The 27,063-nt window shown below is 39.7% G+C and overlaps 1 protein-coding gene across 1 annotated transcript in view; it reads right to left on the minus strand.

Moving 5' to 3' along the window:
• The window catches only part of TBXAS1 (thromboxane A synthase 1), a 250,491-nt gene that overhangs the window by 160,193 nt on the left and 63,235 nt on the right, over positions 1 to 27,063 (minus strand). The window contains exons 2-4 of the mRNA XM_044678622.1: positions 25,984 to 26,077; positions 22,892 to 22,944; positions 11,239 to 11,335 (exon numbers count right to left, since the gene is read on the minus strand). Coding sequence (XP_044534557.1) covers positions 11,239 to 11,335; positions 22,892 to 22,944; positions 25,984 to 26,077 — 244 coding nt within the window. The remainder of the gene's footprint in view (positions 1 to 11,238; positions 11,336 to 22,891; positions 22,945 to 25,983; positions 26,078 to 27,063) is intronic.

Here is a 27,063-nt window from a genome sequence, read left to right on the forward strand (position 1 = left end):
AAGCAGTAAGAATCATGCTACTTTTTTTGGTGGGCACCCTCCTGGATTTATTCTGGTTGTCAGTCTCCTTAAAAAACTCTGTTTAAAGGCAGCTTAATGGTCCAGTGGATAGAGTGCTGAGCTTGGAATCTGGAAGACCTGAGTTCAAATCTAGCTTTAGACACTTAGTGAATGACCCTGGGCAAGTCACTCTATCTGTCTCAGTTTCCTCAGCTGTAAAATGGGGATATTAATAGCCCCTTTCTCTTAGGGTTTTGGGGACAATCAGATGAGAGCTCATATTTGTAAAGTGCTTAGGACAGTCCCTGACATAAGTAGGCACCAAATAAATATTTATTTCCTTCCAGATGTGACCATTGAAGAGCCCAATGAGACTACTACATTTTATTTTATGGATGTTTTATATATATGTATATGTTATATGGATGTTATATATATGTATATGTATATACACACATACTTATACATATATGTGTGTATATATATTAAAGTAGCAATTGCCTAAAAAAAAATTTTTTTTTAATCCCCTTCAAATTGCGTCCAAGTCACGATTATTCCAACCAATCAATAGACCCTTGCTAAGTGCCTGTCATGGTACATGCTTGTCATTATGTAGCCTATTAAGAGGCTGTAACAGAGGCAAAAATATAGTACCTGATCTCAATGAGTTCACATCCAATTAGGGGCTTTTTGAAGGGCTGCCACACAGCGGAAGTGATAGTTGACTTGTTCTGTGCTGGCCAACCAGAACAAATCAGTAAATATTCATGGGAGGTAAATCATGAAATCACAGATTTCTAGTTGGAGAGGACCCTGGAGGCAATCAATCTAGTGTAACCCCCTTTCCTAGATGAGGAACTGAGGCCGGGATGCAAAGACAATGAATGGAATGATCCCTGTGCACAAGGAGCTCATACTTCCTATTCTCTGTACTGAGCTTACTAATAATTTGAATGTTCATTTGACTTAACAGGACTTGAACTGTTCAATAGTGCTTACAACTTGAAAAAGAAGTACGCAGATGGTCTGTTCGTTTGTATTGTTCTTCCATACTTGAGGAATTGTTGTTGTTTGTTTTTAAACCCTTAACTTCTATCTTAGAATCAATACTATATATTGGTTCCAAGGCAGAAGAGTGGTAAAGGCTAGGCAATGGGGGTCAAGTGACTTGCCCAGGGTCACACAATTGGGATGTCTCTGAGGTCTGATTTGAACCTAGGACCTCCCACCTCTAGGCTTAGCTCTCAATCCATTAACCCACTTTGCTGTTTCCTTTAAAAAAAAAAAAAAGAATGCATTATTGTCATCTCCTAATAGCAATACTCCTTCTGCTTCCTCCTCTCACACAGTTAAACAGTAGGGGCAAGGGTTCTTAACCTGGGCCCCCTAAACTTGTCTTTAAAAATATTTTAATAACTATATTTCAATAATATTGACTTCTTTCATAACCCTATGTATTTTGTTTTATGCATTTATAACATGATTATAAGATGGAGCCTCTAGACTTCTCCAAAGGGGTCCATGATACAAAAAAATAAGGTTAAGAACCCCTCGGATAGAAGAGGACAGCCATATTTAGAAATGAAGGTGAGATAAAAACAAAATACAACTAAAATAAAATTGTAATAACAGGGTGCGGGGGGGGGGAGGAGATAGAAGAGGTCCTTATGACCCTTAAAAGGTCAGAAGTACTTTTGCAGCACATTTACTTCTTTTATTTTTTTTAACAACAAAGGTCTGTGTATTATTTCCTCTGCCCTTCCACCTATTGCACAATGAATCTTTCTTTCTTCTTCTTCTTTTTTTTTTTTAGTAAAAGCTCTATTATGTTAGGACAACACAGTACTTGTTTGTTTTATAAAATTAAAAGTTGGAGTTTTCTGCTGAATCAAGCCTCAAGTAAAACAAGAAAATATATATAAAGTCATTTTCAACAAGGCTTCAAAAAAAACTTTTGTGATGCTCTGGAATGTAATGTCAGAGAAAAATTTGAGTATTCAGAATCAATAACACTTAACACCACTCCTGGAAACATTTTAGGGCTCATGAGGGAATTAGTGCCTTAAAAACCCCTCATATTTCATAACTGATGTTGTGCAGAACCCTTGAAAAGCCTTTTTTTTTTTTAAAGAAAAGAACTGGTACATCATTTGTCTAGATTGGGTTGATCTGGCTCCAATCCACACATATGAAAATCTGAGTATCTGGAGAGATGTGTCAAGTCCTTTCCCTCCCCAGTGTTAGAAAAGGACGAGGGAGAAATCTCATGTAGAAGGAGCCATCTCATTGTAAAAGCACATTATGAAACCTCTGAAGTGGGTAGAAAACTGAAGGGTGACAAGCAGTCTATGTGGGGGAATAGTTCCCTAGCTGGTGTAGCAAAATTCTCTTAATAAAAGAAATATCTATTTGGGCAGAAGGGAGTCAAAGTTGGATTTGTAGCAGTGATGCAAGAAGGTTTCATCATTGGGAAAGGAGTTAACCTAATCATATTAAGAACAAAAATATCTGCAAGCATATGTTTTCTCTCTAGATGAAAGATGGAAGTACACAATAATGCATGTGATGTATGGTCCAGACCAAATTGCTTACCATCTCTGAATAGGGGGAGGGGAGGGAGGGAGATGGATAGACAGTTTGGATCTTATAATTTTGGAAAACAGTGTTGAAAATTATTAGTACATGTAGGAAAAGTAAAATATTTGAATAAAAAAGGTGGGATTTTAGCTAGAATTTGAAGGAAGCCAGGGATGTCAGGAGGTGGAGATGAGGATGGAGAACATTCCGAATATGGGGGACAGCCAGTGAAAATGCCTGCTGTCTTGTTCGAGGAATAGCAAGGAGACCCAATGTCGCTGAATGGAAGAGTATGTGAGGGATATCTAGATGACACAGTGGATAAAGTGTTGGACCTGGAGACTGAGTTCAAATGGGGCCTTAGTCACTTCCTGTGTGACCCTGGGCAAGTCACTTAACCGCATCTGCAAATCCTTGCTTGCCCTTCTGTTTTAGAGAAGTTACTAAGACAGAAGAGTAAGAGATATTTTAAAAAAAGAATATATGGAAGAGTGTAAGGTTCATGAGAATATTGGATGGGATAGAGATAGGCCATGAGGGGCTTTGAACCCTACATTCAGGGAAATTCCATTCCAAATAACTACAAAATACATAAAATATCTAGGTCTCAACTTATTAAAGCATGCAAAATAAACTTATGTAGATTCAATTACAAAGTTTTCCATAAAGAAATAAAGGGGGGCGGGGGGAATCTGGGTAGCTAAGTGAATTGAGAGCCAGGCCTGGAGACAGGAGGTCCTAGGTTCAAATCTGGTTTCGGACACTTCCCAGCTGTGTGACCCTGGGCAAGTCACTTAACTCCCATCGCCTAGTCCTTATCACTCTTCTGCCTTGGAGCCAATACACAGTATTGACTTGAAGACGGAAGGTAAGGGTTTATTTTAAAAATAAATAAATAAATAAATAAATAAAGGGCAACTTAAATAGCTAGAAGAATATTCAGTGTTCATGGCTGGGCCATGCCAATGAAACAAAAATGATACTACTACTTGAGTTATAATTTTAATCCTATACTAATTAAATTATCAAAAAGATACTTTATAGGACTCAATAAAATGATAATAAAATTCATTTGGGAAAATAAAATATCTAGATCATCAAGGGGAATAATGAAAAAAGGGAATAGCACTTCCAAACCTCAAATGTTGTCCTAAAGCAGAAATCATGAAAACCACCTGGTATTGCTTAAAAAATAGAATGATGGATCATTGAAGTAGACTGCCAAGGGAGAATCTGAAATCTGGAACAATGGTACTTAATAGTCCAGTATTCAATAAAATGGAAAACATAAATTATTTAGGAAAGAACTCCTATTTGGATAGAAAGGGGTCAACTGAATGAGACCCCACTGTATACGTATATCAAGACTAAACTCCAGTATATACTAATGTCCAAAGAAGGGAAGAATAATTAGAAAAACCACAAATCTTATTTCTGCTTACATTTCCAACCTCAAGGCTAATTTTAGGCTTAAAAGCAAGGCTTTCTGTTTTGATTAGAGCAATGAATTCATGAACAGATTTGATGAATTTAGAGCCCTGATGTGAAAGGTGAGTCTTGTAACCGAGGAATGACTGTAAAGAAATGTGAGCACCTCCATAAGCCAGATACTGTGATTTATAGTCATGCCAGATACTTGTGAAATGCAAACATATTTCCACTTACTCAACGCAAAAGCTTTTGAACAAATTAATAGCCTTGGGAATAATAATATAGCGAGGAGCACAATTTATAAATTTGCTGGTTATTTTCTCTTGTTGTGGACATTAGCTAGGGTTCAGTCTTTAGCTATAAAATATATAGTTCTTTTCAACTAAGGCAGTGAACCATAAATCTAACCACAGTAAATAGCTTCCTCCCAGCTGTGGTATGTGACAACCAGATCACTGCATTGTCACTTTCCCTTTGAAATGGAAAAACACTGGAGGGTCCACTACTTTATCTGATGGATGAAGAGATCATGGTATTTGATTAACTCTCTAGGTACTAGGGAAATGGGTCAGGAGAAAAGTATTCAAGGATGTCATTAGGTGTTCATATGGAAGAATAGGAATGTAATTGGACAAGGATTTATAAAGGTTCCCTACTATGAAATAGAGAAAACAATAAGGGAGTAGGAATGAGATCTGTGTTCAAGTCTTGACTATGCTACTTACTAATTGTGTGACCTTGGCCAAGTCATTTACTTGACTAAGCCTCAGAGAAACAACACGTTGTTGTGGAAAGACCAGAAGATACAGAATCAGAGGACCTGGGTATGACATACACTAGCTCTGCTGTTTACTACTTTGGACAATTACCTTAATCTCTTTGGGTCTCAGTTTGCTAATCAATAAAATGAATGGGTTGGACCAGATGAGCTCAAAAGTCCTTTCCATTATTAATTTGATTCATGCCTTTCTCAGACGTAAAATAGAGACAATAATACCAGCCCTCCCAAGCTCACAGGATTATATTGAGAAGCAAATGAAATAAAGGATGCAAAACTCTATAAACCTATACAGATAGAAGTTGATATTAAAAATAGTTAATAGTTAATAATTTTATTAGTAATGTAGTTTTTGTGAATGAAAAATAAGTGAATAAAGCATCAAAAGACTAACTACTTAAGACCCACAAACAGGGAAACTTGGTGACTCAGGGGATTGTGAGCCAGTCCTAAAGATGGGAAATCTTAGGTTTAAATCTGACCCCAGAGATTTCCTAGCTATGTGACCTTGGACAAATCTTTTAATCCCCCATTGCCTAGCCCTTATAGTTTTTGTGCCTTAGAACCAAAACACAGTATTGGATCTCTAAGATGGAAGGTAAGGATCAAAAAAAAAAAAAAAAAAAAAGACCTACCAAGCTCTCTGGGGTACCAATGCTAGGTGATGAAAAGCCCCTGATAGAAAACTTGGTAGAACCTGAAAAATGGATACACTTATATCCTGACTTTGGGACAGTTGGTGAGGCAGTAGAGTGCCACCCCTGGAGTTAGGAAAACTTGAGTTAAAATCTGGCCTCGTACACTTAGCAACCACATGACCCTGGACAAGTCTCCTGACTCTGTGTTTCTCAGTCTCTTCACCTGTAAAATGAACTGGAGAAGGAAATGGTAAACCATTCCAGAAGGATTGCAAAAAAACTCCAAATGGAGTCATAAAAAGTTGGATACAACTAAAAACGACTAAATAAGAATCTGTTATGAGCATCAAATGAGGTAAAGGATGTGAAAGCACTTCACATTATAAACTCTAAAGTGCTATGCAAATACTATATACTATTATTGTAGTCTACTTTTATTACTCTACTATCTTGTCATTTACTTGTATTATATTTCATAGCATAATATATAATGCTCTCTTCCATGGCTTTCTTCCACTCCTAGCAATTTAACTGGTTAATAGGGACCATTTTCTTCTCCTCCAGAAAAAACAACAACAACAACAACAACAACAACAAAAAACCAACCACCTAACTTGGGCCTAAGAGCACATTAAGAACATTCCCATCACTTACCCAACACTAAGTGTCATTGAGGGACCTGAAGGATACCTTTTGATTGGAAAGACTGCTGAATTTGGACCAAAAAGACGTGTTTGTATCGTGACTCTACTACTTACTACCTCTGTGGTCTTCGGAAAACTCACTTAATTTCTCTGGCCTTTTGTTCCCTTGCCTACAAAAAGAAGGGGGTGGCGTAGAAGAGTGGTGTGAAACTCAAATAGAAATGGGACCTTTAAAATATCCCTGAAGCAACAGTTGCCTTAGAAAACCATCCATTAACATTATCTATAGTCTATTGTATATTTATTTTGTTAAAAATATTTTTGCTAAACAGTTCCCAATGACATTTCCAACTGATCTGTACCCAACTAATTTGATACCTCTGCAGAGATTATTTAGCAGTAAAGAAGGCCATATTGTTGGTCCTGTTAAGTACACCATAGTGACATCTGAATAAAAATAGTCCAGAGACTCTATAAATGCTAAGTAGATGATGTGGGGTCAAATATAACTTGTGATTACATTACCCAGAACACTGACAGGAAGTAATAAGGGTATGGAGAGAGGTAGAAGGGGAGCCTTCAGGAAACAAAGCCAAGATAGATCTTGGGAATGAAGCTGCATCTAACTAGAGACAAAATAGGTTTGTAAACAGGGTAACAAGAACCATCGTTTTAGTTCAGCTCTATGGATTATCTACCCCAGTTTCTAATAGCAGAACCAAAGGGAGGACTTGAGGCTGAACTTGGTAGTCACTTGGCAGTCACCCTCCTTGGCATCATCCTCCAAAGGGAAAGATGCCCAACTGTGGTGGCCAGGGTTAAGGAAATGGAAACAAGGTTGCTAGAGGTTTGGTGCCCAAGTTTGAGGCATCAGAACCCTGTTGAAGGGCCAAGACTATGGTCTATCGGCCACCTCTAGAAGTTGAGTTACTACTTGTAATGAACCAAATAGGTAATCTGACCTTGCAGAGGGAGACTCTTGGGACTGTCAGCAAATGAAAAGAGTGGCTTTTCATTATTTTGCAGTATGATTTCTCAGAAGAGGCAGCCAGGTAGAGTGGATAAAGAGCTGGTCTTGGACCCAGGAACATCTGGGCTGAAGTTCTGCCTCTGACAAGTACAGGCTGGGTGACCCTGGGCAGAGTCAATTAACCTCTGTGTCCTAGGCATCTCTCTAAGACTACGGATTGCAGAGAGGGTGCCAATTTGTATTGGCAGCACCTCCCTATATTCATGAAATTATAGGTCTGATTTGGAGAAAAACAATATTTATCAGACAAATACATTTTGGATTTTTCTAAACACAACAAGGGGTATAGACTGACTGACACTCTCTGTCTCTGTGTCTCTGTGTCTCTCTGTGTCTCTCTTTGTCTCTCTGTCTCTCTCTGTCTCTCTCTCAAATAACCCTTACTTTCCATCTTGGAATCAATACTGTGTATTGTGACTTGCCCAGGGTCACACAGCTGGAAAGTACTTGTCTGAGGCCAGATTTGAACCCAGGATCTCCCATCTCTAGGCCTGGCTCTCAATCCACTAAGCTACCCAGCTGCCCCCTATAGACTCTTTAAATGTTGTAAGTGCTCAGGGTCAGCTAAGTAGCACAATAGATAAAGTACCAGGTCTGGAATAAGAAGGATCTGGGTTCAAATCTAGATTTAGACACTTCTTAACTGTGTAATCCTGGGCAAATCACTTAACCCTAGCTCTTACCTCTCTCTTCTGCTTTGGAATTGATACTCAGTATCAATTATTTTTTTTTTTAACCTTTTCCTTCTGTCTTAGAATCAATACTGTGACCTCATTTGGGGTTTTCTTGGCAAAAATATTGATTGCAATTTTCATTTCCAGCTCATTTTACACATGAGGAAACCGAGTCAAACAGTGCTAAGTGACTTGTCCAGACTCACACAGATAGTAAGATTCTGAGAACAGATTTGAACTCAAGTTTTCCTGACTCTAAGCTCAGCGCTGTATCCACTGTGCCACCTACCTACCTTACTACTCCTAGTACTTACTGCTACTACTACAAAATCTTTCTTGCCTTCAGTTTCCTTTAGTTGAAGATGAATGGACTAGATCAGAGATGCAAATATTCAGATTGCATGTGGCCCAGAACCTGATTAAGATGTAACTGGGAAATATTTAGCAAAAAAATATTAATTTATATATAACATAAATATATATGTATATAAAATTTATATTAATATACAGGTGCAGGGATCCTTATGTGTGAGTAGCTCTCATTTCTCCATGAGTTTGATACCATGGGATTAGATGATTTCTAAAGTCCTTTCCAAATATAACATTAGTAGATTATATTTTCTTAGATATTAAGTGCTCCTACTTTTTTTTTGTTGTTGTTGTTAAACTCTAACCTTCTGTCTTGGAATCAGTACTGTGTATTGATTCCAAGGCAGAAGAGAGGTAAGAGCTAGGCAATGGGAGTTTAGTGACTTACCCAGGGTCACACACCTAGGAAGTATCTGAATCTAGATTTAAACCCAAGACCTCCCATCTCTAAGTCTGGCTCTCAATCCACTGAGCCACCCAGCACTCTCAAGTGCTCCTACTTAAAAAAAAAAAAAAAAAAAAAAAAACACAAAAAACCAAGTTCCATTCATTCATATTCCAAATAAGACCCACTGCAACATAGATCTCTTGATGGCCACATTGCTTACAATTCAGAATGTTCCAAAAGTCTTTGAGCTTCCATGACTCCTGAACTTTGTTTTTTGGACAGAAGAGGAACTGAACAGCTGTGTGAAACCAATTTGAAATCTGCCTCAGCAATGTCTTGCTCAGTGTTGCTTAGGTTGCCTAATCTTGAGTGGGCTACTATCTGGCTCTTTTTATGGCCTCTTCTCTTTTTTTTTTTTTTTTTTCCCCCTGCTTGATTCGCCTCTTCTTCCCTGATCAGTCAAACTAGATGTGATGAGCTGGGGGCTGTTCCCAGTGAGTAGACAGCAGCAGCTGCCATAATAATGGTTTATTCTCTTGAGTCCCCTAAAACCCTTGGGTCTCCCTGATGTGGTCTGAATACTCTCTGGTCACTGTACTTTTCATCAACCCTAGCTATCTGAAGACTTCTCTCTCTCTCTACACTGAGGGTTCTTAACTCTTTTTGTGTCACAGATAAACCCATCTAAGAAAATTTTTTCAAATTAAAATTTAAGAAAATGCTAAATTTCAGGTTCATGAAAATAGAGATGATTTGTTTTTGCCACCCAAATCACGAACTTCTTGAAATTTATTCCCAGGTTGGTGGTCCCCAGCAAAGAATCCTTGTTTCTCTTAAACCTAGAAAAATTTTCACCCTCCTCTTGGGATATCGTTCAACTGAATCAATAAATTTTTATAATTAAAAAAATAAAAAATAAAAACAATCCTTACCTTCCATCTTAGAATCAATACCACCAGATTTGAACCCAGGACCTCCTGTCTCTAGGCCTGGATCTCAATCTACTGAACCACCTAGCTGCCCCCCAATTCAATTCCATTGATCACCTATTGATAATCATTTTTCTGTAAGGAATTCTCTTGAGGAAGGGAGATCCATATGCAGAAACACCACAATTCCTGCCCTCAAGGGGCTTCCTATTGTACTATAGTGATACAATATGTGTACAGAGAAGTGATGCATACAAAATATGTAGCCCACTGTTGATTCAAGTTAAGTTTATGGTCAATTGAAACCCCTAGTTGTTTTTTTCTCAAATCGTTATTATTTTTGCTACCTGGTATTTCTGTGATTGGTTTGTTAAACTGAATACAAGAGTGTACATTTTTCACTGTCAAATTTCATCTGTCTGGTTCCAGCCCAGCATTTCAGGCTGTTGAGATCATTTTGAATCTTGATTCTGTTATCTATCACATTAGCTATGCCTCCCAGCCTTGGGTCATCTGCAAATGTAATAAGCAGGCTTTCTGTGTCTTCATTCAAGTCATTGATAAAAATGTTGGACGGGCCAGAGCCAAAGAGAGGATGATGGAACTGTAAAAGACCTCATTGATACCATATCTACAAATCAACACTGCTTGGATATTAATGTTCATCTAGCTAAAACGCATTTAATAGCATTATCATCCTTCCCAGATTTTATTTTTACATACAAGGAGGTCATGGAAATTTTTATCAAGCATTTTACTGAGGGGGCAACTAGTGGCTCAGTGGATTGAGAGCCAGGCCTAGAGACAGGAGGTCCTGGGTTCAAATCTGGCCTCAGATACATCCTCGCTGTGTGACCCTGGGCAAGTCCCTTAACCCCCACTGCCTAGTCCTTACTGCTCTTCTGCCTTAGAACCAATACTGGTATTGGTTCTAAGGCAGAAGGTATGGGTTTTAAAAAAAAGTATTTGCTGAAATTTCGATAGACTACTATATCCATAGCATCTCCCTTGCCACCCATCAAAAAAGTTGGGCATGATTTTTTTTCTTGGAGAACCCCTAGTTGTACTAATGATGTAGCCCACTGTTGATTCAAATTAAGTTTATGGTCAATTGAAACCCCTAGTTGTTTTTTTTCTCAAATCGTTATTATTTTTCTTTTCAAAGATGAGGATGAGGATGGCAATGCTGGTATTGATGCTGGTAGTGATAATATATATTACTTCATTTGAGGCTCACAACAGCCCTGTGATGTAAATCATAAAGGCTATATTATACTATATTTCCCAAGCACTCAGCCTATAACTTCTCATTCTTCTTTTTGTTCCAAAATGGAACTGATGGAATAGAGTACTCAGTCTGGAGGGAGGGGAATTGGGGAGTATGGGTCATATATGACCTTGGGCAAATTACTTAACCTCTCTGGGCTTCCCTTGCCTTGCTGCCCCTTCCAGCTCTAAGTCGATCATTCTACAGCTTTAAAAAAAATGTCCTTTGATTCATCACTGGCATTTTTAGGTCATCTTAACATTCCCAACTCATCCTGGGCTTTAGACTTCTTAACCACAGTTCTTACAAGGTTGTATGACTTTCCCGTATTGGTGTTTGCGTAGCTGTCCTTTTCAGATCTGAGCTCATTCAAGAGCTCGTATTTTAATCAAATTGAATCAGACCCAAATCAGGCAGGAAAGATAATTTGATTTTTTTTTTTTGCTCAGACTTGAGGATTGAAAAAAAAAAGTTTCTCCAGTTCGTACCATGTGTAGAATGCAAACCACATACCATTCTGTTGGTGAAGTTGCCAAAGTTCTTCACCAAAACCTCCTTGATCATTTGTGGTTCATACACTACAATGTACATCCGACGGCCGAGATAGTACCTAGGAGAAAAGAATCAAATAATGATGCCTTTGGATCAACATGCCTCAGGCTGTAAAATATGGCCACTTTTAGGGGTAGAGGAGAAAAGGGAAGGGGGCTGGTACCCAGCCATCACTAAAGACATTTTCTTTTTTTTTTTTTTTTAAACCCTTACCTTCTGTCTTGGAGTCAATATTGTGTATTGGCTCCAAGGCAGAAGAGTGGTAAGGGTAGGCAATGGGGGTCAAGTGACTTGCCCAGGGTCACACAGCCAGGAAGTGTCTGAGGCCAGATTTGAACCTAGGACCTCCTGTCTCTAGGCTTGGCTCTCAATCCACTGAGCTACCCAGCTGCCCCCACCAAAGACATATTCTGCTCATCATCATCAACCAGGCTAACACATACAAACACCCTCCACACACACACACACACACACACACACACACACACACACACACACACTTTCCTGAGTAGCAGATAAAGTGATATATCTCATTCCTCTTCTCTGCATGAATCACATGGTCTTAAATTTAGAGCTGTCAGGGACCTTAGGTATTCTCTTGTCCAACTCCTTCATTTTACAGATAAGGAAACTGAATCACAGAGGAAATAATTATAGTACAGCGAGAATAGCACTGGATTTGGAGCTGGGGAGCCTGGTTTTGAACCACGAACCTGCCACTTTGTGCCTATTTGGCTTCTGGCAAGTCTCCCAAACTCTCTGGACCTCAGTTCCTCATCTGTTCTTTCTAAATGACTTCTAAAGTTCTCTTCCGATCTGTTGATATGTTACAGTTAAACTATTTGAGAGACTGTTTTGGGGGTAAGAATATTAATTTCTTGATTAGGCTAGCATTTAACCAATAAATTAATGGGTCAGTGATCCTCTCAATAATCAAAGAGAAGGAAGTTTTTCATGCAGGTCTAAAAGTACAATTTGGGAGCTCATTCAGTCCCTCCTTTGGACATCCCAAGATATCTCTGATTGGTGAATTTAATGAGGAGATTGTTCATCAAGACTTTCAACCCCCTCCCTATTCCCAGAGGTGATGGGAGGGCAGTTATATTCTTAGTGGGAAGAGCCTTATCTATTAATCAAGTTTTATGAAGGGAAGCATTAATGGGAGATCCTAAGAACAAAGGAAATCTAAAAGCCCACAGACTGATTGGATCTTTTAATCCCGGATCTTGTTATATTACAATATATGTAAAAAAAAAATTCTCACATATATGAGACCAATTTCAAGACTCTCAGCTTTGTTTGCCTAACTGTCTAAAAAGATAGCATTATGGGTAATGAGCTTTAGATCTGAATCTAAAGGTACTTAGTAAATAGCAGAGGCAAACCCATAAAAATCCATGTGAGGAGGTGATCTAAAATGGATTTCCACTAGGATCCAGAGGGAATAGCAAACTAGGAAGTTTCCTCTGAGATGTGAGCACATTTCAAAAAAATCCAGATCTGCCCCAAATAACACTGTTTCTTGTGGGATTTCCAAGTAGGAAGGCATTCTTCCTACATGTGGCAGACCATTGGGGTTAGTCAAACCCAATGGGCAGAATTTGCACTTAAAAAAACCCCAAAAAACCCTTACCTTCTGTCTTGACATCCATGCTAAATATCATCTTCAAGACAGAAGAGCAGGTTTTAATAACTTGCTCAGGCTCACATAGCTAGGACATATCTGAGGTCAGATTTGAACCCAGGTCCTTCTGAGTCGAGGTCTGTTCTCCATCCCCCTTTTCTACCTTGCTGCCCCAGCACTTGGTTTTCCAGACTTGTTTCATTAAGGTGCTTTGGTAGAAGAGTACTGGAGTGGGAGCCAGAGGACCTGGATTCTACAGCCTGGTTCTTTCACCAACTAGCAAATCACATCGTTTCTCTGCATGTCATTGTCCTCATTTGTAAATTGAGAGAATTGGACTTAATCTCTAAGGTCCTTTTGAGAGCTCTAAGTCTAATTTGATTTTTTGGAACCCCTCACCTTTGTTTGTTTGCCTGACAGACTTCCTAAAGATAGGAGAGTAGGTGACGGGCCTCATTTCATTCCATTGAACACCTTGGGATTTCTGCTTCTAATTCTGTTGATTGGGTAGTTCCTTCAGTAATTAGAGCATCATATTAATAAAGCCAACTCTTCATCTTAGTATAGCCCAATTTACATCTTACTGAAAACCTTTTTTTTTTCTGAATAAATGACAGCACGCTGGTTAATCAATTTATCAAGAGGCCACACTGATCACAAGAAAGACCAGGAGAAAAGAGTGTAGGTAGTTTGATGTAGAAAGGGTACAGGATTTGCAATCAGGAGCCCTGGGTTCAAGGCAGACAGTCGGTCAATAAACCTTGAGAAAGCACTTGCCAGGCACTGTTCTAAGCAGTGGAGATATAAAAAGAGGAGAAAGATAGTGTCTGCCCTCAAGAAGCTCACAATCTAAAGGAATCCAAGCTAATCCTGGATATTCTATTTATTGTCTATATAAAAACCCAGCTCTGACCATGGTATTTTGCCCTCCCCCACCAGGCCTATAAAGTCCACTAACTCCCGTCACCTCCAAAATCAAATATAAAATTCCATGTGGCATTCAAAGCTCCTCATACTTGCCCTCCATTACCTTTCCAGTCTTCTTCTACCTCACCTTCTATCATACGCTTTTCTATCCAGTGACACTGGGCTCTTCCTCCAAGAAGACACTCCATCTCCTGACTCTGAGCATTTTCTCTGCCTGTCCCCCATGCCTAGAATGCTCTCCCTCCTCATCTCTGTCTCCAGATTTCCTGTCCCAGATAAATCTCACCTTCAATAGGAATCGCCCTAAATTCTGGTGCCTTTTCTGTTCATCATTTCCAATTTATCTTGTATGTAGCTTGCTTGGACCTCGTTTACATGCTGTCTCTCTATTAGGCTATAAGTACCTTGAGAACAGGGACTGTCTTTCCTTTCCTTGTATCCCCAGTGCTTACTTAGCACAGTCCTTGGCACATATTAAGTGTTTAATAAATGTCTGCTGACTGACTCTGTGACCTCAAGCAAATTCCTTTCTTGTTTTGGTTTCATTTTCTTCTCTGTAAAATGACACATTTGGAAAAGGAACATAGATTTAAAGCTGGAAGGGACCTTAGTGGTCATCTAGACTGAGCTTTTCATGCGATAAATAGAGAAACTGAGTCTTGGAAAGTTTACATGGCCAAGGTCACAGAAATCAGAAGGTACAAAGCTGGGATTCACACCCAGGTCCTCTCACTTCAGACCTAGCATTCATTCCACTTCACCAGGCTGCTTCCCTCAGTGATATTTGCCCTCTGGTTCTAAGGATCCCATGATTTTATGCATTTATCATCGAAGGAGTCCCTAGGTATGATTCTATGTATTTGTCTTCCTTATCTAGAAAAACAAATTCTAGGGCATATTCCTCTGATGACATTAGGGTCGTGAATATTGCCTTTGATGTAGTGGAAGGAATCTTGGATTTTGGTGGGAGGGTTTAGGTTCAAATTCTAGCTGGCATTTATTGCTCTGGTGTCCTTAAAGAAACCACTTAATTTCTCCGGGCCCAAGTCTTCTCAAGTGCAAAATGTGGCAATCGGGCTTAATGATCTCTATGGTCCTTCCCAGCTACCAATCCATGAGTCTATGAAGTGTCCAAATATCCTGCTCAACAGTGAGATTCTTTCTAAAGAAATAGCTTGATTAGACAGAAGAGTTGGGTAGCAAGAAGAAAACTCCAGGGTTTATGGGAAAAACCAATGAAGACAGCCCCAAACACCACTAAATATATCTATCCATTTAATTTATTTAGTTAATAAAACTGAATCTCTTTCTACCCTTGTACTGCCCACCCCAGGGAGACAGGTAGAGGTATGCAATAAACCAATCCATGTGTATGTATGAATATACATATATATGTATGTGTGTCTCATAACAATAAAAAGAGTAATTAAGAGATTTATTGGAGCGTATAAAAAACCTGAATGACACTGAAGATTCCAATTCAAGTTATTGTTCTTGGCTCAAATTGAATTCAACAGTGAGTAGATAAATAAAATTAAAGAAAAAACAAATTCAGAACAGATGTTAGGGAAGTAATTTTTTTTCACAGCAAGAATCATAAACATGAAGAACAGCTTATAAGGCAAAGTTGCTGATGCAAAAATGTCAGGTTACTAAATTATTAGTTAGATGGCAGCTAGTGGGACACCGAGCAGCATTCAAATCATAATTTGGCTGTCCCTAAATGTTAGCGTCCACATAGAGCATAGAGATGCGTGTGTGCTCCTATAGGTACACGTATGCTCTCATATTATTGCCTCACTTAAATCGATCTTTCATTGTCAGCGTCAAGGTGTGGCTATAGCTTCTAAGCCGAAGGAAAAAGTAAAATGGTAGCAGATCCAAATTCCAATGAACTCTATTACTGTATGATGAGTAATTCCCGAGAAAGGAACTTTCCTTGATTAAGTCAAGGCCTGTGAGGAGAAATGGGAAGGAATATCACAAACCTTGTGTTCAAATAAAAATTCTTTTGGTGGGGAGAGGAGTCTTTTTTGTTGGTGGTGGTGTTTTGGGCAGTCTGGGTCTTCCTAGCTCTCACTGGCTGGGAAGTACAGCAGTTGCTCACAGGCAGATTCTTTCTACTGATCAGTCTGAAACTACTCGATTTCTTACCCATCTTCCCACAGCCCTTTCGGTCAGTGACACTTTTTGGAGCCAAACTATGGTAAAGGGAGGTAATTCCAAGGTTTTAACTCTAGAGCCCTGGATTGATCTCCAATAATATTAAACCACCCTTTTATATACTTCCACCGCTCCAAGGAGAAGTTGCCAGTCTATATCGGTGAAAGGAACTTGCAAAACCAGAGTTCTCTGTGTGGATGAAATCGCCGGGCTGGACCCACGTGCTGGAAATAACACCGGTATCCTCTCCAATCAGCCTGTACATGGCGGTGAGCCGTGCACGGGGGAGTAAAAGGCCAGGTGATACTTGTGGGAGTAGCACAGTAGAGCAGTTGTGGGGATCTGAGACTTCTTGAGTATTTTTGACGTGTTTCTCTATTTATAAAGCGAGTCACCAATCTGCTGGTAAAAGGGGCTGGCAGCACAATGGGGTGTCTGTGCTCTTCAGATTGTCCTTGAGGTCCATACTCGGGCTATTGCGCTACTTTAGAACCCAGACACACATTACACCCAAAAGAGGGAGCTGAGTGATGATGAAGTTATGTTCCAGATTCAGCCAGGACTGCATATCTGATCAATTATGTCAGCTGAGTTCTCTCCCCTGCCCTTGAGAGGCCTTTCCCACTGCAGGCAGTATGATATCACTGGTGCAAGGACAAGGAACTACAGAAGGCACGGAGGAGAAGAGTGCTGGGAAGGAATATGACAAATAAAGAGGAAATGGATCATGTTCTCTGTAGAACACTGATGACTATGGGTCAGGGAGCCGAAGAACAGGCCAGGAAATCGCATTGGGGCATGCATGGGAAATGAGAGCCAAAGTCAGAATTGGGAAGAGGCAGAGTCAGGTTCAGAGTTTAAAACCAAGGTCAAGGCACTCTTGTGCATCTACTTTTTTTTTTTTTTAACCCTTACCTTCTGTCTTAGAATCAATACTGGATATTGTTTCTAAAGCAGAAGAATGGTAAGGGCTAGGCAATGGGGGTTAAGTGACTTGTCCAGGGTCACACAGCTAGGAAGTATCTGAGGCCAGATATGAACCCAGGACCTCCCATCTCTGGGCCTGACTCTCAATCCACCCAGATGCCCACTATTCTGCTTCTTCTTGAAGCTGCAGCAGTGGGCAATGGGCCGTGGGCAGCTGAGATTAAAGAGGCTTCCACCAAGTCCTCTTGGTGAGACTTGACATGAATGGCTTGTAAAGTTTCTATTTTGGCTTGATTATTGAAGTGAGAAAAATCCTACTCAGTGCCAGGGGAGTCTAAAATTCAGATATGGACTGAAAAATATACTTATGTTGCTTCAAATTAGAATTCATGGAAAGCAAAGATTGTATTTGTGCCTCTGCCCTAAAATACTTCTTTTTAGGAACTTAGCAAAGTTGGTTGTTACTGTTGGTGAAGGTAATGGTGGTTTTGATGTTGGATGTAATCAACCCTTGTTGATGGCATGGCAACTGGGGAAATAGTTTTTCATTCGAGGTACTTAAGTAAAACTTTATCCAAAGGTCATTCCTTCAGCAATATCTTCACCATTTCCCTTGGGAAACAGGAAATAATTCTTTTAATGGGTCCCAAAACATAGCAGATGTCTATCAGCTATGTTTTATCCAGAAGTGAACTGAGTGAGGACTCTATGAAGAAAGGAAAGACTCCCAGAGCCAGAAAAGAACCCCCAATCTCAAGTCGGGGAGAGGGATATTTTACAGCAACCACTTGAAATCTGACCAGTGGTCCCTAGTACTCTGAAGTACAGAGAAATAAGACTGTCATTGCTGTATCAAATTCCTATGAACTAGGATTCAGCATTATAGAATGAGAATTTGGAGAGAAGGCCCTCTTCTCCTCCACCTCATAGCATCCCTAGTTTCCTTCAAAGCATAGCTTGGGTGCCATTTCCTATACAAGGTCTTTCCTTCTTTCAATGGAGAGGGCTTTTTCCCTCTTGGAATTACTTTGAATTCCTGTCATGGGGACCAAGGAGGGCCATATCCTTAGAGTCTTTACCATAAGTACCCTGCCTACTCATCCACACGGAGATGGGGTGTGAACCCGCTTCTGGAAATGCACAATGGAGGGTACCCTACAAGCCTCAGAGATGTTGTCTCCTATCATGTATCTTATCAGCTTATTGTGTGATGATAAAAAGCCTTTTGATGGGTCCCTGAGCTGGAAATGAGTGGGTATACAAAAGGCTCTAATAGATGACCTCTCTCTTCCCACATGACAAGTGAGATAAGAAGGGCTGTGACCACGATGGGTCCCATGTCTCCGAGAATGCATGACAGACACCTCTTTCTCCTGTTTCCATTGTTTCTTCTTTCTTGATCTTAGACCAGAATGAGTATGAGAGAATGGAGGAATCAATCTACAATCTCCTGAGCCCTGAAAAGTCCATAGAGCTAGCAGAGGTCTAGCAACTGGAGCTGGTAACAGATTCTGCTAGTGGCAGCCTTAGTCAAGTCTCCGGAGTAGCAAACCCTGAAGAGCCAGGCCTGACCCAGCCCAGCAGCAGATTGACTCAGCAGCCAAGATACTGTGTTATGCAAGCCGGGGAGTGACTTGTCTATCAGCTCTGTTTTACCCAGAAGTGAACTTAGTGGAAGACTTTCAGAGCCGGAAAGAACCCCCAATCTCAAGCTGGGGAGAGGGATATTTACAGCAACTGCTTGAAATTTGACTAGTGGTCCCTAGGGCCTGAAGTACAGAGAAGTAAGACTGTCATTGCTGTTTGGGATGTTTTGGACCTCAGTGTTGGGTGGTATAGTAGTTAGAGTGCTAGGATTAGAGCTGGGAAGACCCACATTCAAATATAGCCTTAGACACTAAGTAGCTGCATGACTCTGGGTAAGGCACTTAATCCTGTTTGTCTCAGTTTCCTCATCTGTAAAATGGGTTGGAGAAGTAAATGGCAAACCATTCTAGTATCTTTGTCAAGAAAACCCCAAATTGAGTCACAGAGTGTGACACAACTGAAAATAATTGAACAACAATAACCAAATCCAAGAGTAGTTTAGGTCACAGGACAAAGAAAACATTTCCAAGTCTGTGTTAGCCTTGAGACTTCTCTTTGTAAGAAGAAGCACTGGTCCTGGAGGCAAAGAACATAGATCAAATCCTGGCTCATTACTTGTATGATCTTAGACAAGTTATTCAACCTTCCCGGGCCTCAGTTTCCACATTTGGAAAAAGAGGGGGTTTGATTAGACAACCTCTATGGTCCCTTCTAGCTCTAGATTACTCCTCAAGAAATTCTACAAACTATATAGCATCCCTTCCCCCCACCCCCCCACCCCACCCGGCTTGTTGAACGAAGAGAAGAATAGGTTGGGTATGAGTCAGGGTAGGTAGAGGGTGACCCTATTATTTGGACCTACAGCACTTCCCATGAAATTGTTCTAAATGGTTTAAAGTGAATTGAGTTTGGGTTGGTTTTTTTTTCCAATGAAAAGTATAAAATGTATTGACTTAATTAAAACTGAAAAGTTGACTTGACATCTTGTTGTCAAGGAAACCAACACCACTTTCACACACAACATCAGTTACTGAGGTGCCATTCGGATTATTCAAGTGACATTAAAAAAAATAAGAAATCACAAGGGCTCTGCACTGTTCTGAGAATCTGTGCAAAAGCCACTTGAGGGAAATGGTTCCCAGAAGCCCAGCTCTGGGAGAACGCTTTCTCCTTCCCAGGAAAGACACAGCCAAACTCAGTTAACACTGTGCTTCAGGGAAAATGGTGGTGTAGGTTGGGCATGTAGGGGTCTTCAAAGTAAAGACATTTTTCTTGACTGCTCCCTTAGGGCAGGGACTGCAGCCATTGTTTATTCTGAGAAAACAGGAACATAGTGATAAAGAAAAGGCCTGGAGGGACATCAAGAGAAAGAGGGAAGAAAAGAAAAAACTAAAATAAAATTAAAACTGTCTGTTTACAACCACCAATTAAGCCTTATGGAGTTGAATTGTCTATGTATTTTAATCAATAAAATAATAAATCAATAATAAACAACAAATCATAAACAATATATAATCGAATAATCATAATAATCATCTTTTGGCCTTCTCCAAGGCCAGCATAAACTTGGAAATGTTGGTACCTTTTTTTTTTTTTTTTTGGTCCTGTGGTCCAAACCACTCTTGGATTTGGCTGTTGTTTGGTCGTTTTCAGTTGTGCCTGACTCTTTGTGACCCCATTTGGGGTTTTCTTAGCAAAGATACTGGAGTGGTTTGCCATTTCCTTCTCCAGTAAGTCCTATCTCACTATTAAAGAGACAGACAATTCTGTGTCAACTCCTTTTTGAAACTAATTTCCAACACAGAGATGACCCGCTGGATCTATGCACCGTCGATCCATGCCAAACCTACTGTGTGTGACATGGCATGTGATTCAGATTTAGATTAAACAAGAAGTTATTGAGCAACTCTTCTATGAATGACTTGTGGGGAAAAGGAAGCATGTTGTAATATGTAGAATTCAGGAAGGCCTGAATTCAAACCCGACTTCTAACACTTGCCTCGAAGGTCCTTTCCAGCTCTGTATTTCCTATGATCCTACATGGAAAACATACAAGGTCATTATTCCTGCCGTGGTAGAGCTTTCAGTCTAGTAGAGGGTAAAGCCATGTGCCTTGGTGCTTAGTACAGGACCTGGAACATAGTAGGCATTTAATTTTTTTGACTGACTGACTGAAATAACTACAGCACTACATGTGAAAAGTACCATATGGTGTTCTGAGACAGGCAAGATCACTTTTGACTGGGGGATAATTGGGGAGGGCTTCAACGGAAGAGATGATAGTTGAGTTGAGCCTTGAAGAGCAAGAGAACCAATTAAGTCACAGAGCTTGATTATAGGGTGAAGACTAGATTGAAGCAAAAAGACTAGTTTGATGGTTACTAAAATAGTCCGGATGTTGTTGTTCAGTCACTTCAGTCGTGCCTGACTCTTTGTGACCTCATCTGGGGTTTTCTTGGCAAACATATTAGAGTGGTTTGTTATTTCCTTCTTCAATGCCATTTCCTTCCCCAATTTTTGTTGTTGTTTTGTTGTTCAGTCATTTCACTTATGTGACTCCATTTCGAATTTTCTTGACAAAGATATTGAAGTGGTTTGCCATTCCCTTTCTAGCTCAATGTTACAGATAAGGAAACTGAAGCAAACAGGGTTAATTGAGTTACCCAGGGTCACACAGCTAGTCTACGTCTGAGGGCAGATTTGAACTCAGAAAGGTGAGTCTTTCTGTCTGTAGTTCCAGTACTCCATCCACTGCCAATAGTTCAGATACAGGGTAATAAAGATTTGAACTTGGGTGATGGCCTGTGGACAGGACAGAGCTATGGAGGCAAGAGATGTTAAGGCTTCCATAGTAACTGAATACAGGCTACTCAAGAAGCTAGTGTTTGGGGGCCGTTCAAAGAGAATGAGGACTGAGAAGAGGTGACCAGGAGACCACTTGAGCCTGACTAGATAGGAAAGAAAAGGAACAAGAAAAGAGAGGAGAGAAGAGGCAAAAAAGAAAACTAGAAAATGTATTTATAAATTTAGAGGAAGAAAAAAATAACCAGGATGCCAAATTTTTTTCCTATCAGATTTCATTCTACACCTGGAATTTCATAAAGGTCTCCTCAGTGCTTTATTTTATTTTATTTATTTAAAAACCCTTGCCTTCCTCCTTAGAATCAATACTATATATTGGTTCCAAGGCAGAAGAATGGTAAGGGCTAGGCAATGAGGGTTAAGGGACTTGCCTAGGGTCACACAGCTAGGAAGTGTCGGAGGTCAGATTTGAGCCCAAGACTTCCTGTCTCTAGGTCTGACTCTCAATCCACTGGGCCACCCAGCTGCCTCCTCCTTAGTATTTTAAAACAAGAAATTATGCATCCTGTCTTTGGAGAAGCCAGGCTAGACAGTTTGATTCAATTCAAGAAAATATTTGTTGAATGCCTTAGGCATGTATTCAAATTCCAGATCAATTAATAGATATATTGATATAATTTCTTCTTCACAGGATACTTCCTCGTAGATCTACTGTCTATGAATTTGGAATATGCTTCCTATTTGCTCCACTCTCCAACCCCAACTTCCAAATAAGAAGGATCTCTCCTGTGTGTTTCCCTTTAGGATTCTGACCTGTTCCTTCTCATAGATTCCTCTATCTCCAGACTCTGACCTCCTGAAAGTTCATTTTCTTTTTATCTTGACCCATATTCCATATTTCAGAATGTTTTTCCTGAAGCCATTTCTAATACATTTTTTAAAAATACATAACACTTTTTTCCTTCTCAACTGACTCTGCCCTTAGTGATATTTTGATATAGCTGACCTTTGTTCCACAGTTAGATCCAAGTTGTCTTCCATCTCCCACTTATTTTTTTTTTAAACCTTTACCTCCTGTCTTAGAATCTATACAAAGCAAACAAATATTAAGGGCTAAGTGATTGGGATTAAGTGACTTGCCCAGGGTCACATAGCTAGGAAGTGTCTGAGGCCAGAATTGAACACAAGACCTCCCAACTCCGGGTGTGGTGCTCTCTCCACTGTGCTACCTAGCTGCCCCCAACCTTGGTCTTTTTTAGCTTCAATTTTCCTATCTGTAAAATGGGGATAATAATAGCACCTGATCTTTGTTCTACCATTAGATATAATAGATAAAATATGGGTCTGACCTTGCCTGGCCATTCTTCAGAGCAGAAGTTGGCCCCTAGCTAAAGAGCGGAGGGGGCTACAATGTTAATTTTGATGGTCTGTTTCCTCTCTTAGTGAGTTTTATATCATAAACACTTTATGAATATTCTGTAGATATTTGAAAATCCAAAGTACTGATTCTTGGAATCCCTTCCCTATTTCTGGGCTATTAACTACACGAAATGAAAATGTAAAAGGGTGGTGTTTCTGTCTTACCCGCACAGTGGTCCATATGTCTTTATCAGTTCTGTATGGCTCTCCCAAAAACCCTATAAAAAGTACAAAGCCCAAAAAACGCATCAGTATAATTCCGATAACAAACGGGAGCAAAAGAGCAGTAATTCAACGTCACTGGGAGAGGCGGAGAAGGAAGCCAGCCTGAAACAATGAAAAGTTTGTTATAAAGTTCTGTTAAAGAAGTTAGATTTTACTGTTCTCAACCTGATAGTGTGGCCAAGCCAGGCTCCTGTTTCCTCATCCTTGATGAATGAGGTAAGATGCGGATTTGGATCAATGAAGCAATTAACAAGCATTTATTAAGCACTGACTATTTGCTGCTCTCTGCCCTCAGGAAGCTGCCACTCTGTTTTGTAATGAGCAGGCGCTTTACTCCCCTGCTCAAATACTAGCCTAAAAACCGTATGATCCTTTCTCTAACTTTCCTAAAATCTTACTTACGGGGCTACTTTGCCTGGTTTAGAATGTTGCCCCTCTCCTCCGGGAATGCTTGGTTGCTGAAAGGGAGTAATTCTCTAACTGGTTGTCCTGATAGTCTGGGTCAGGAAAGAGGATGAAATCAACTTGTGAAGAAATATGTTCATATAAAATGTTGCAGAGACACACAGACTGTCCAGAGAATTGGATACAGAAATTCCCTTTTCAGCAACCAAGCTATTTAAATAAGATGTTTCAAGAGATGTCTCAAAAGACTTTGGGGATATCTTGTATATAAAAGGGGTAACACTTTACATTAGTAAAAAAAATTTTTTTAAGAAAAAAAGAGTCATTAAAATAAGTTTAATTTAATAAACGTTTATTAAGGGGGCAGGTAGGTGGCTCAGTGGATAGAGAGCCAGGCCTGGAGATGGGAGGTTCTGGGTTCAAATGTGACCTTTGATACTTCCTAGCTGTGTGACCCTGAACAAGTCACCTAACTCTAATTGCTTTGTTCTTAGCACTTTCCTGCCTTGAGACTGATACTTAATATTTATTTTAAGACAGAAGGTAAAGGTTAAAAATAATTTAAAAACATTTATTAAGCACCTACTATTTGCTAACCCTAGGAATATGTAGTGAAACAGTCCCTACCCTCAAGGGCCACACATTCTACTCTGAGGGTGGAATTTGGAGGTAAAAAAAGTAGTTGGAAAAGGGGCAAGAGAAAGCTACAAGAAACATATAATTAAATGTAATACAAGTTAATCTGAGGAAGAATTGAAGCCCAGCACTATGGATCAGGATAAAACAAACTTCATCTCAATTCCTGTCTCATTTTCAACAGGAAAGTGTAGAATTTTCAAATTTTCAATTTTCAAAATTTTCAAATTGTAAAAATTACAAATTCTATATAGGCAGGTTCCAGGTGAACTTCTTTACTCTAAGAAATATTGCTCCTTGCCACATTAATGCATTCTAAACATTAAACAGCAAAATGACCAATCCTGATAAGCCTCAGGAAACACAAATAACAAAATGCTAACAACATTTAATATGTGATTGATGGCGTGTAGCTATGAGGATGTTGGAAAGGTGGAAGGGAAGGAGGGAGAAAGGGAAGAGATGACCTTCTGCGAGCAGGATTCATTTATAATAAAAATTCCTTTCATTAATCAATTCATTTACTGATAGATTAAATCATGCACATTTATATATGGCACTTTAAGTAGAAGCAGCCTTGGACTCAGTCAGGTCTTGGGGTAGGAAGCCAGGAACTTGGGTTCTGGCTCTGATGCCTCCTAGTGACCTTGGATTGTCAGATCTTCAGTCTCTCATTTCTGAAATGGGATAGACAATACCTGCTCCTTATAATATGTCTTAAGGCTAACAAAGATTTCCTAACTGTAATCTCATTTGATAATAATTTCATTTGTCTGTTTTTGTATCCCCAGTGCTTAGCGCAGTGCCTGGCACCATCACAGGCACTTAATAAATGTTTATTGATTAATTGATTGGAATAACAATAGGATTGTAGTTCCAGCTTCCTTTGTTGCCTCCTTTGCCCATCCTTTTATTTTTAATTTTTATATTTTAATTAATTCCTTTATATCACTTTTCTACTTTTTCCCCCTCTCCTTTCCCATCTCATCAGATCACAAAGGACTTCCTAACCATCAAATCCAAAAGCCTTATTCCTGTGACCTATAATGCTACATAACTGTGCAGATCAGGGGCAGCTAGGTGGTTCAGTGGATTGAGAGTCAGGCCTAGAGATGGGAGATCTTCAGACACTTCCTAGTTGTGTGACCCTGGGCAAGTCACTTGACCCCCATTGCCTAGACCTTACTGCTCTTCTGCCTTGGAGCCAATGCACAGTATTGATTCTAAGAAGGAAGGTAAGGGTTTAAAAAAATAACTGTGCCAATATTTTTATTCTATTCAGACTATTATTAAATAGAAAATATAAATAAAATAAATGCCTTATCAATCAGAAGGCTTCTGAGCAATGCCAGCTATTTTAACCCTCGATTTAAAACCAAAGAAAATAAGGTTCTGACGAGTTACTTGCTGAAGAATACTAGTAAAGGACAAAGCTGGGACTCAAACCCCAGACTTTTGATTCTACATCTAGTGTTCTTTCTAAGGCTTGACTCTAGACTAATGCTCTTTTGACTGTTGCCTCTCACAGAATGTATGCCATATAGCAGAGCAAACCTACATACAAGTAAAACAGGAACCTACAATACTGCACTCTGAGAAAATTTGGAAAGATCTGCCCAGATGAGGGAAGGAGAAGGGACAGACAGATTATGGCTGGCCACTGTGATCAAGGGGAGAAACCAGAATTTACTGAATGTTTTCAACCAAGTGCTGCAATAATTTCCCCCCTAAAAAACATTTCTCTCTAATTTGAGTATAGGGAATAGAAGTGCCAGATGTTTGCATTATTCATCTCTTTATTCATTGGTATGCAAGAACCATTTTGTTTTCTCCGATTTGTTTTTATTTTTTGGCAATTGTTTCTTCACCCTTGCTTCAGGAGCATGAATTGCATCCTGAGCCAAATCTATCAAGTTTCCCTCCCTCCTCAGCTTCCTTCCCCACCCCCCCCCCACTAAACAAGCAAAAGTATGGAAGGCAATCTCCCTTACCTGTCTGAAGAAGGTCAAGTTACCAATAAAAGGAAGAGGCTTAGGGTGTCTAATGCCCACTTTCTCAAGGCTGGAAAATGCAGAAGTAGAATACCTGAATAATGAAAATAAAACAAACCACGAAGACAAGAAATTAATATTAGGATCTAGACGGGTAAATTTCAGGGTAAGGGGGAGACTGCTGGCTTTGCAGTGAGTAAAATGTTCTTAGTTTGGGGAATTAAAAGCAAAGGAACTATTGTGCTAGGACCCTGCCTGATTACTAGGGAAATAAAGATAATATTCACAATCATGAATGTTTGTTGAATCAAACTTAAAGCTATAAGGGATTTCTATTTTTTAAATTTCCTTTTCTATGATGAAATTGATAAATATAAATAAACATGAGTCTTTCAATAGACAAATAAAAATTTCAAGAGGGTTTATGAGGGATGAATTATGGGGAGATGGCAGAATAAGGTAGGAAACTCACCTGGCTCTCCCAAATTCCCCACAAATAATTTAAAATAATGCCTCAAAGTGACTTTTAGAGCAGCAGAAATAATTCAAAGTCAGTATAAAGCTGTTGTCCTGCCTAAAACAATTTGGGAGGATGTTAAGAAAGATCTGACCTCCCAAGGTAGTGATCTGGCCTGATTGATATATAGATACGTCTGGGTAGATACCAGAGTCAACTGTGAACATGGAATCTAGAAACCCCTAACTTGTTGCCTAGTAAGATCTGATGAACCCCAAGTTTAAGGACTAGCTGATAAGCTGGAGACTCCAAAATTTGAACTGGTTCTGTGTTCCTGTGAGAATCTCTACCCTGAAGGAAATCTCAGGCTAGCAGCTTCAGACTGAATAATGGACCTTGGAGTAAAAGACAATTCCTGTCAGGTGGGGCCAAACCCAAATCAAATGACTCTTTTTGTCTCCAGAAGCCTTTCCCACTGTGTCATACCCTCCTTTGGAGGCCTGAACTCAGGCCGCTGTCTACTGTGCTAAAGAGTCACCCCAGGATCCATTATTCAATCTGAAACTGCTAGCCTGAGATTCCCTTCAGGATGGATTTTCATGGGAACAGGGAACCAGTACAAG

The sequence above is a fragment of the Gracilinanus agilis genome, chromosome 5 (genome assembly GCF_016433145.1).
Source record: "Gracilinanus agilis isolate LMUSP501 chromosome 5, AgileGrace, whole genome shotgun sequence".
NCBI lineage: Eukaryota > Metazoa > Chordata > Mammalia > Didelphimorphia > Didelphidae > Gracilinanus > Gracilinanus agilis.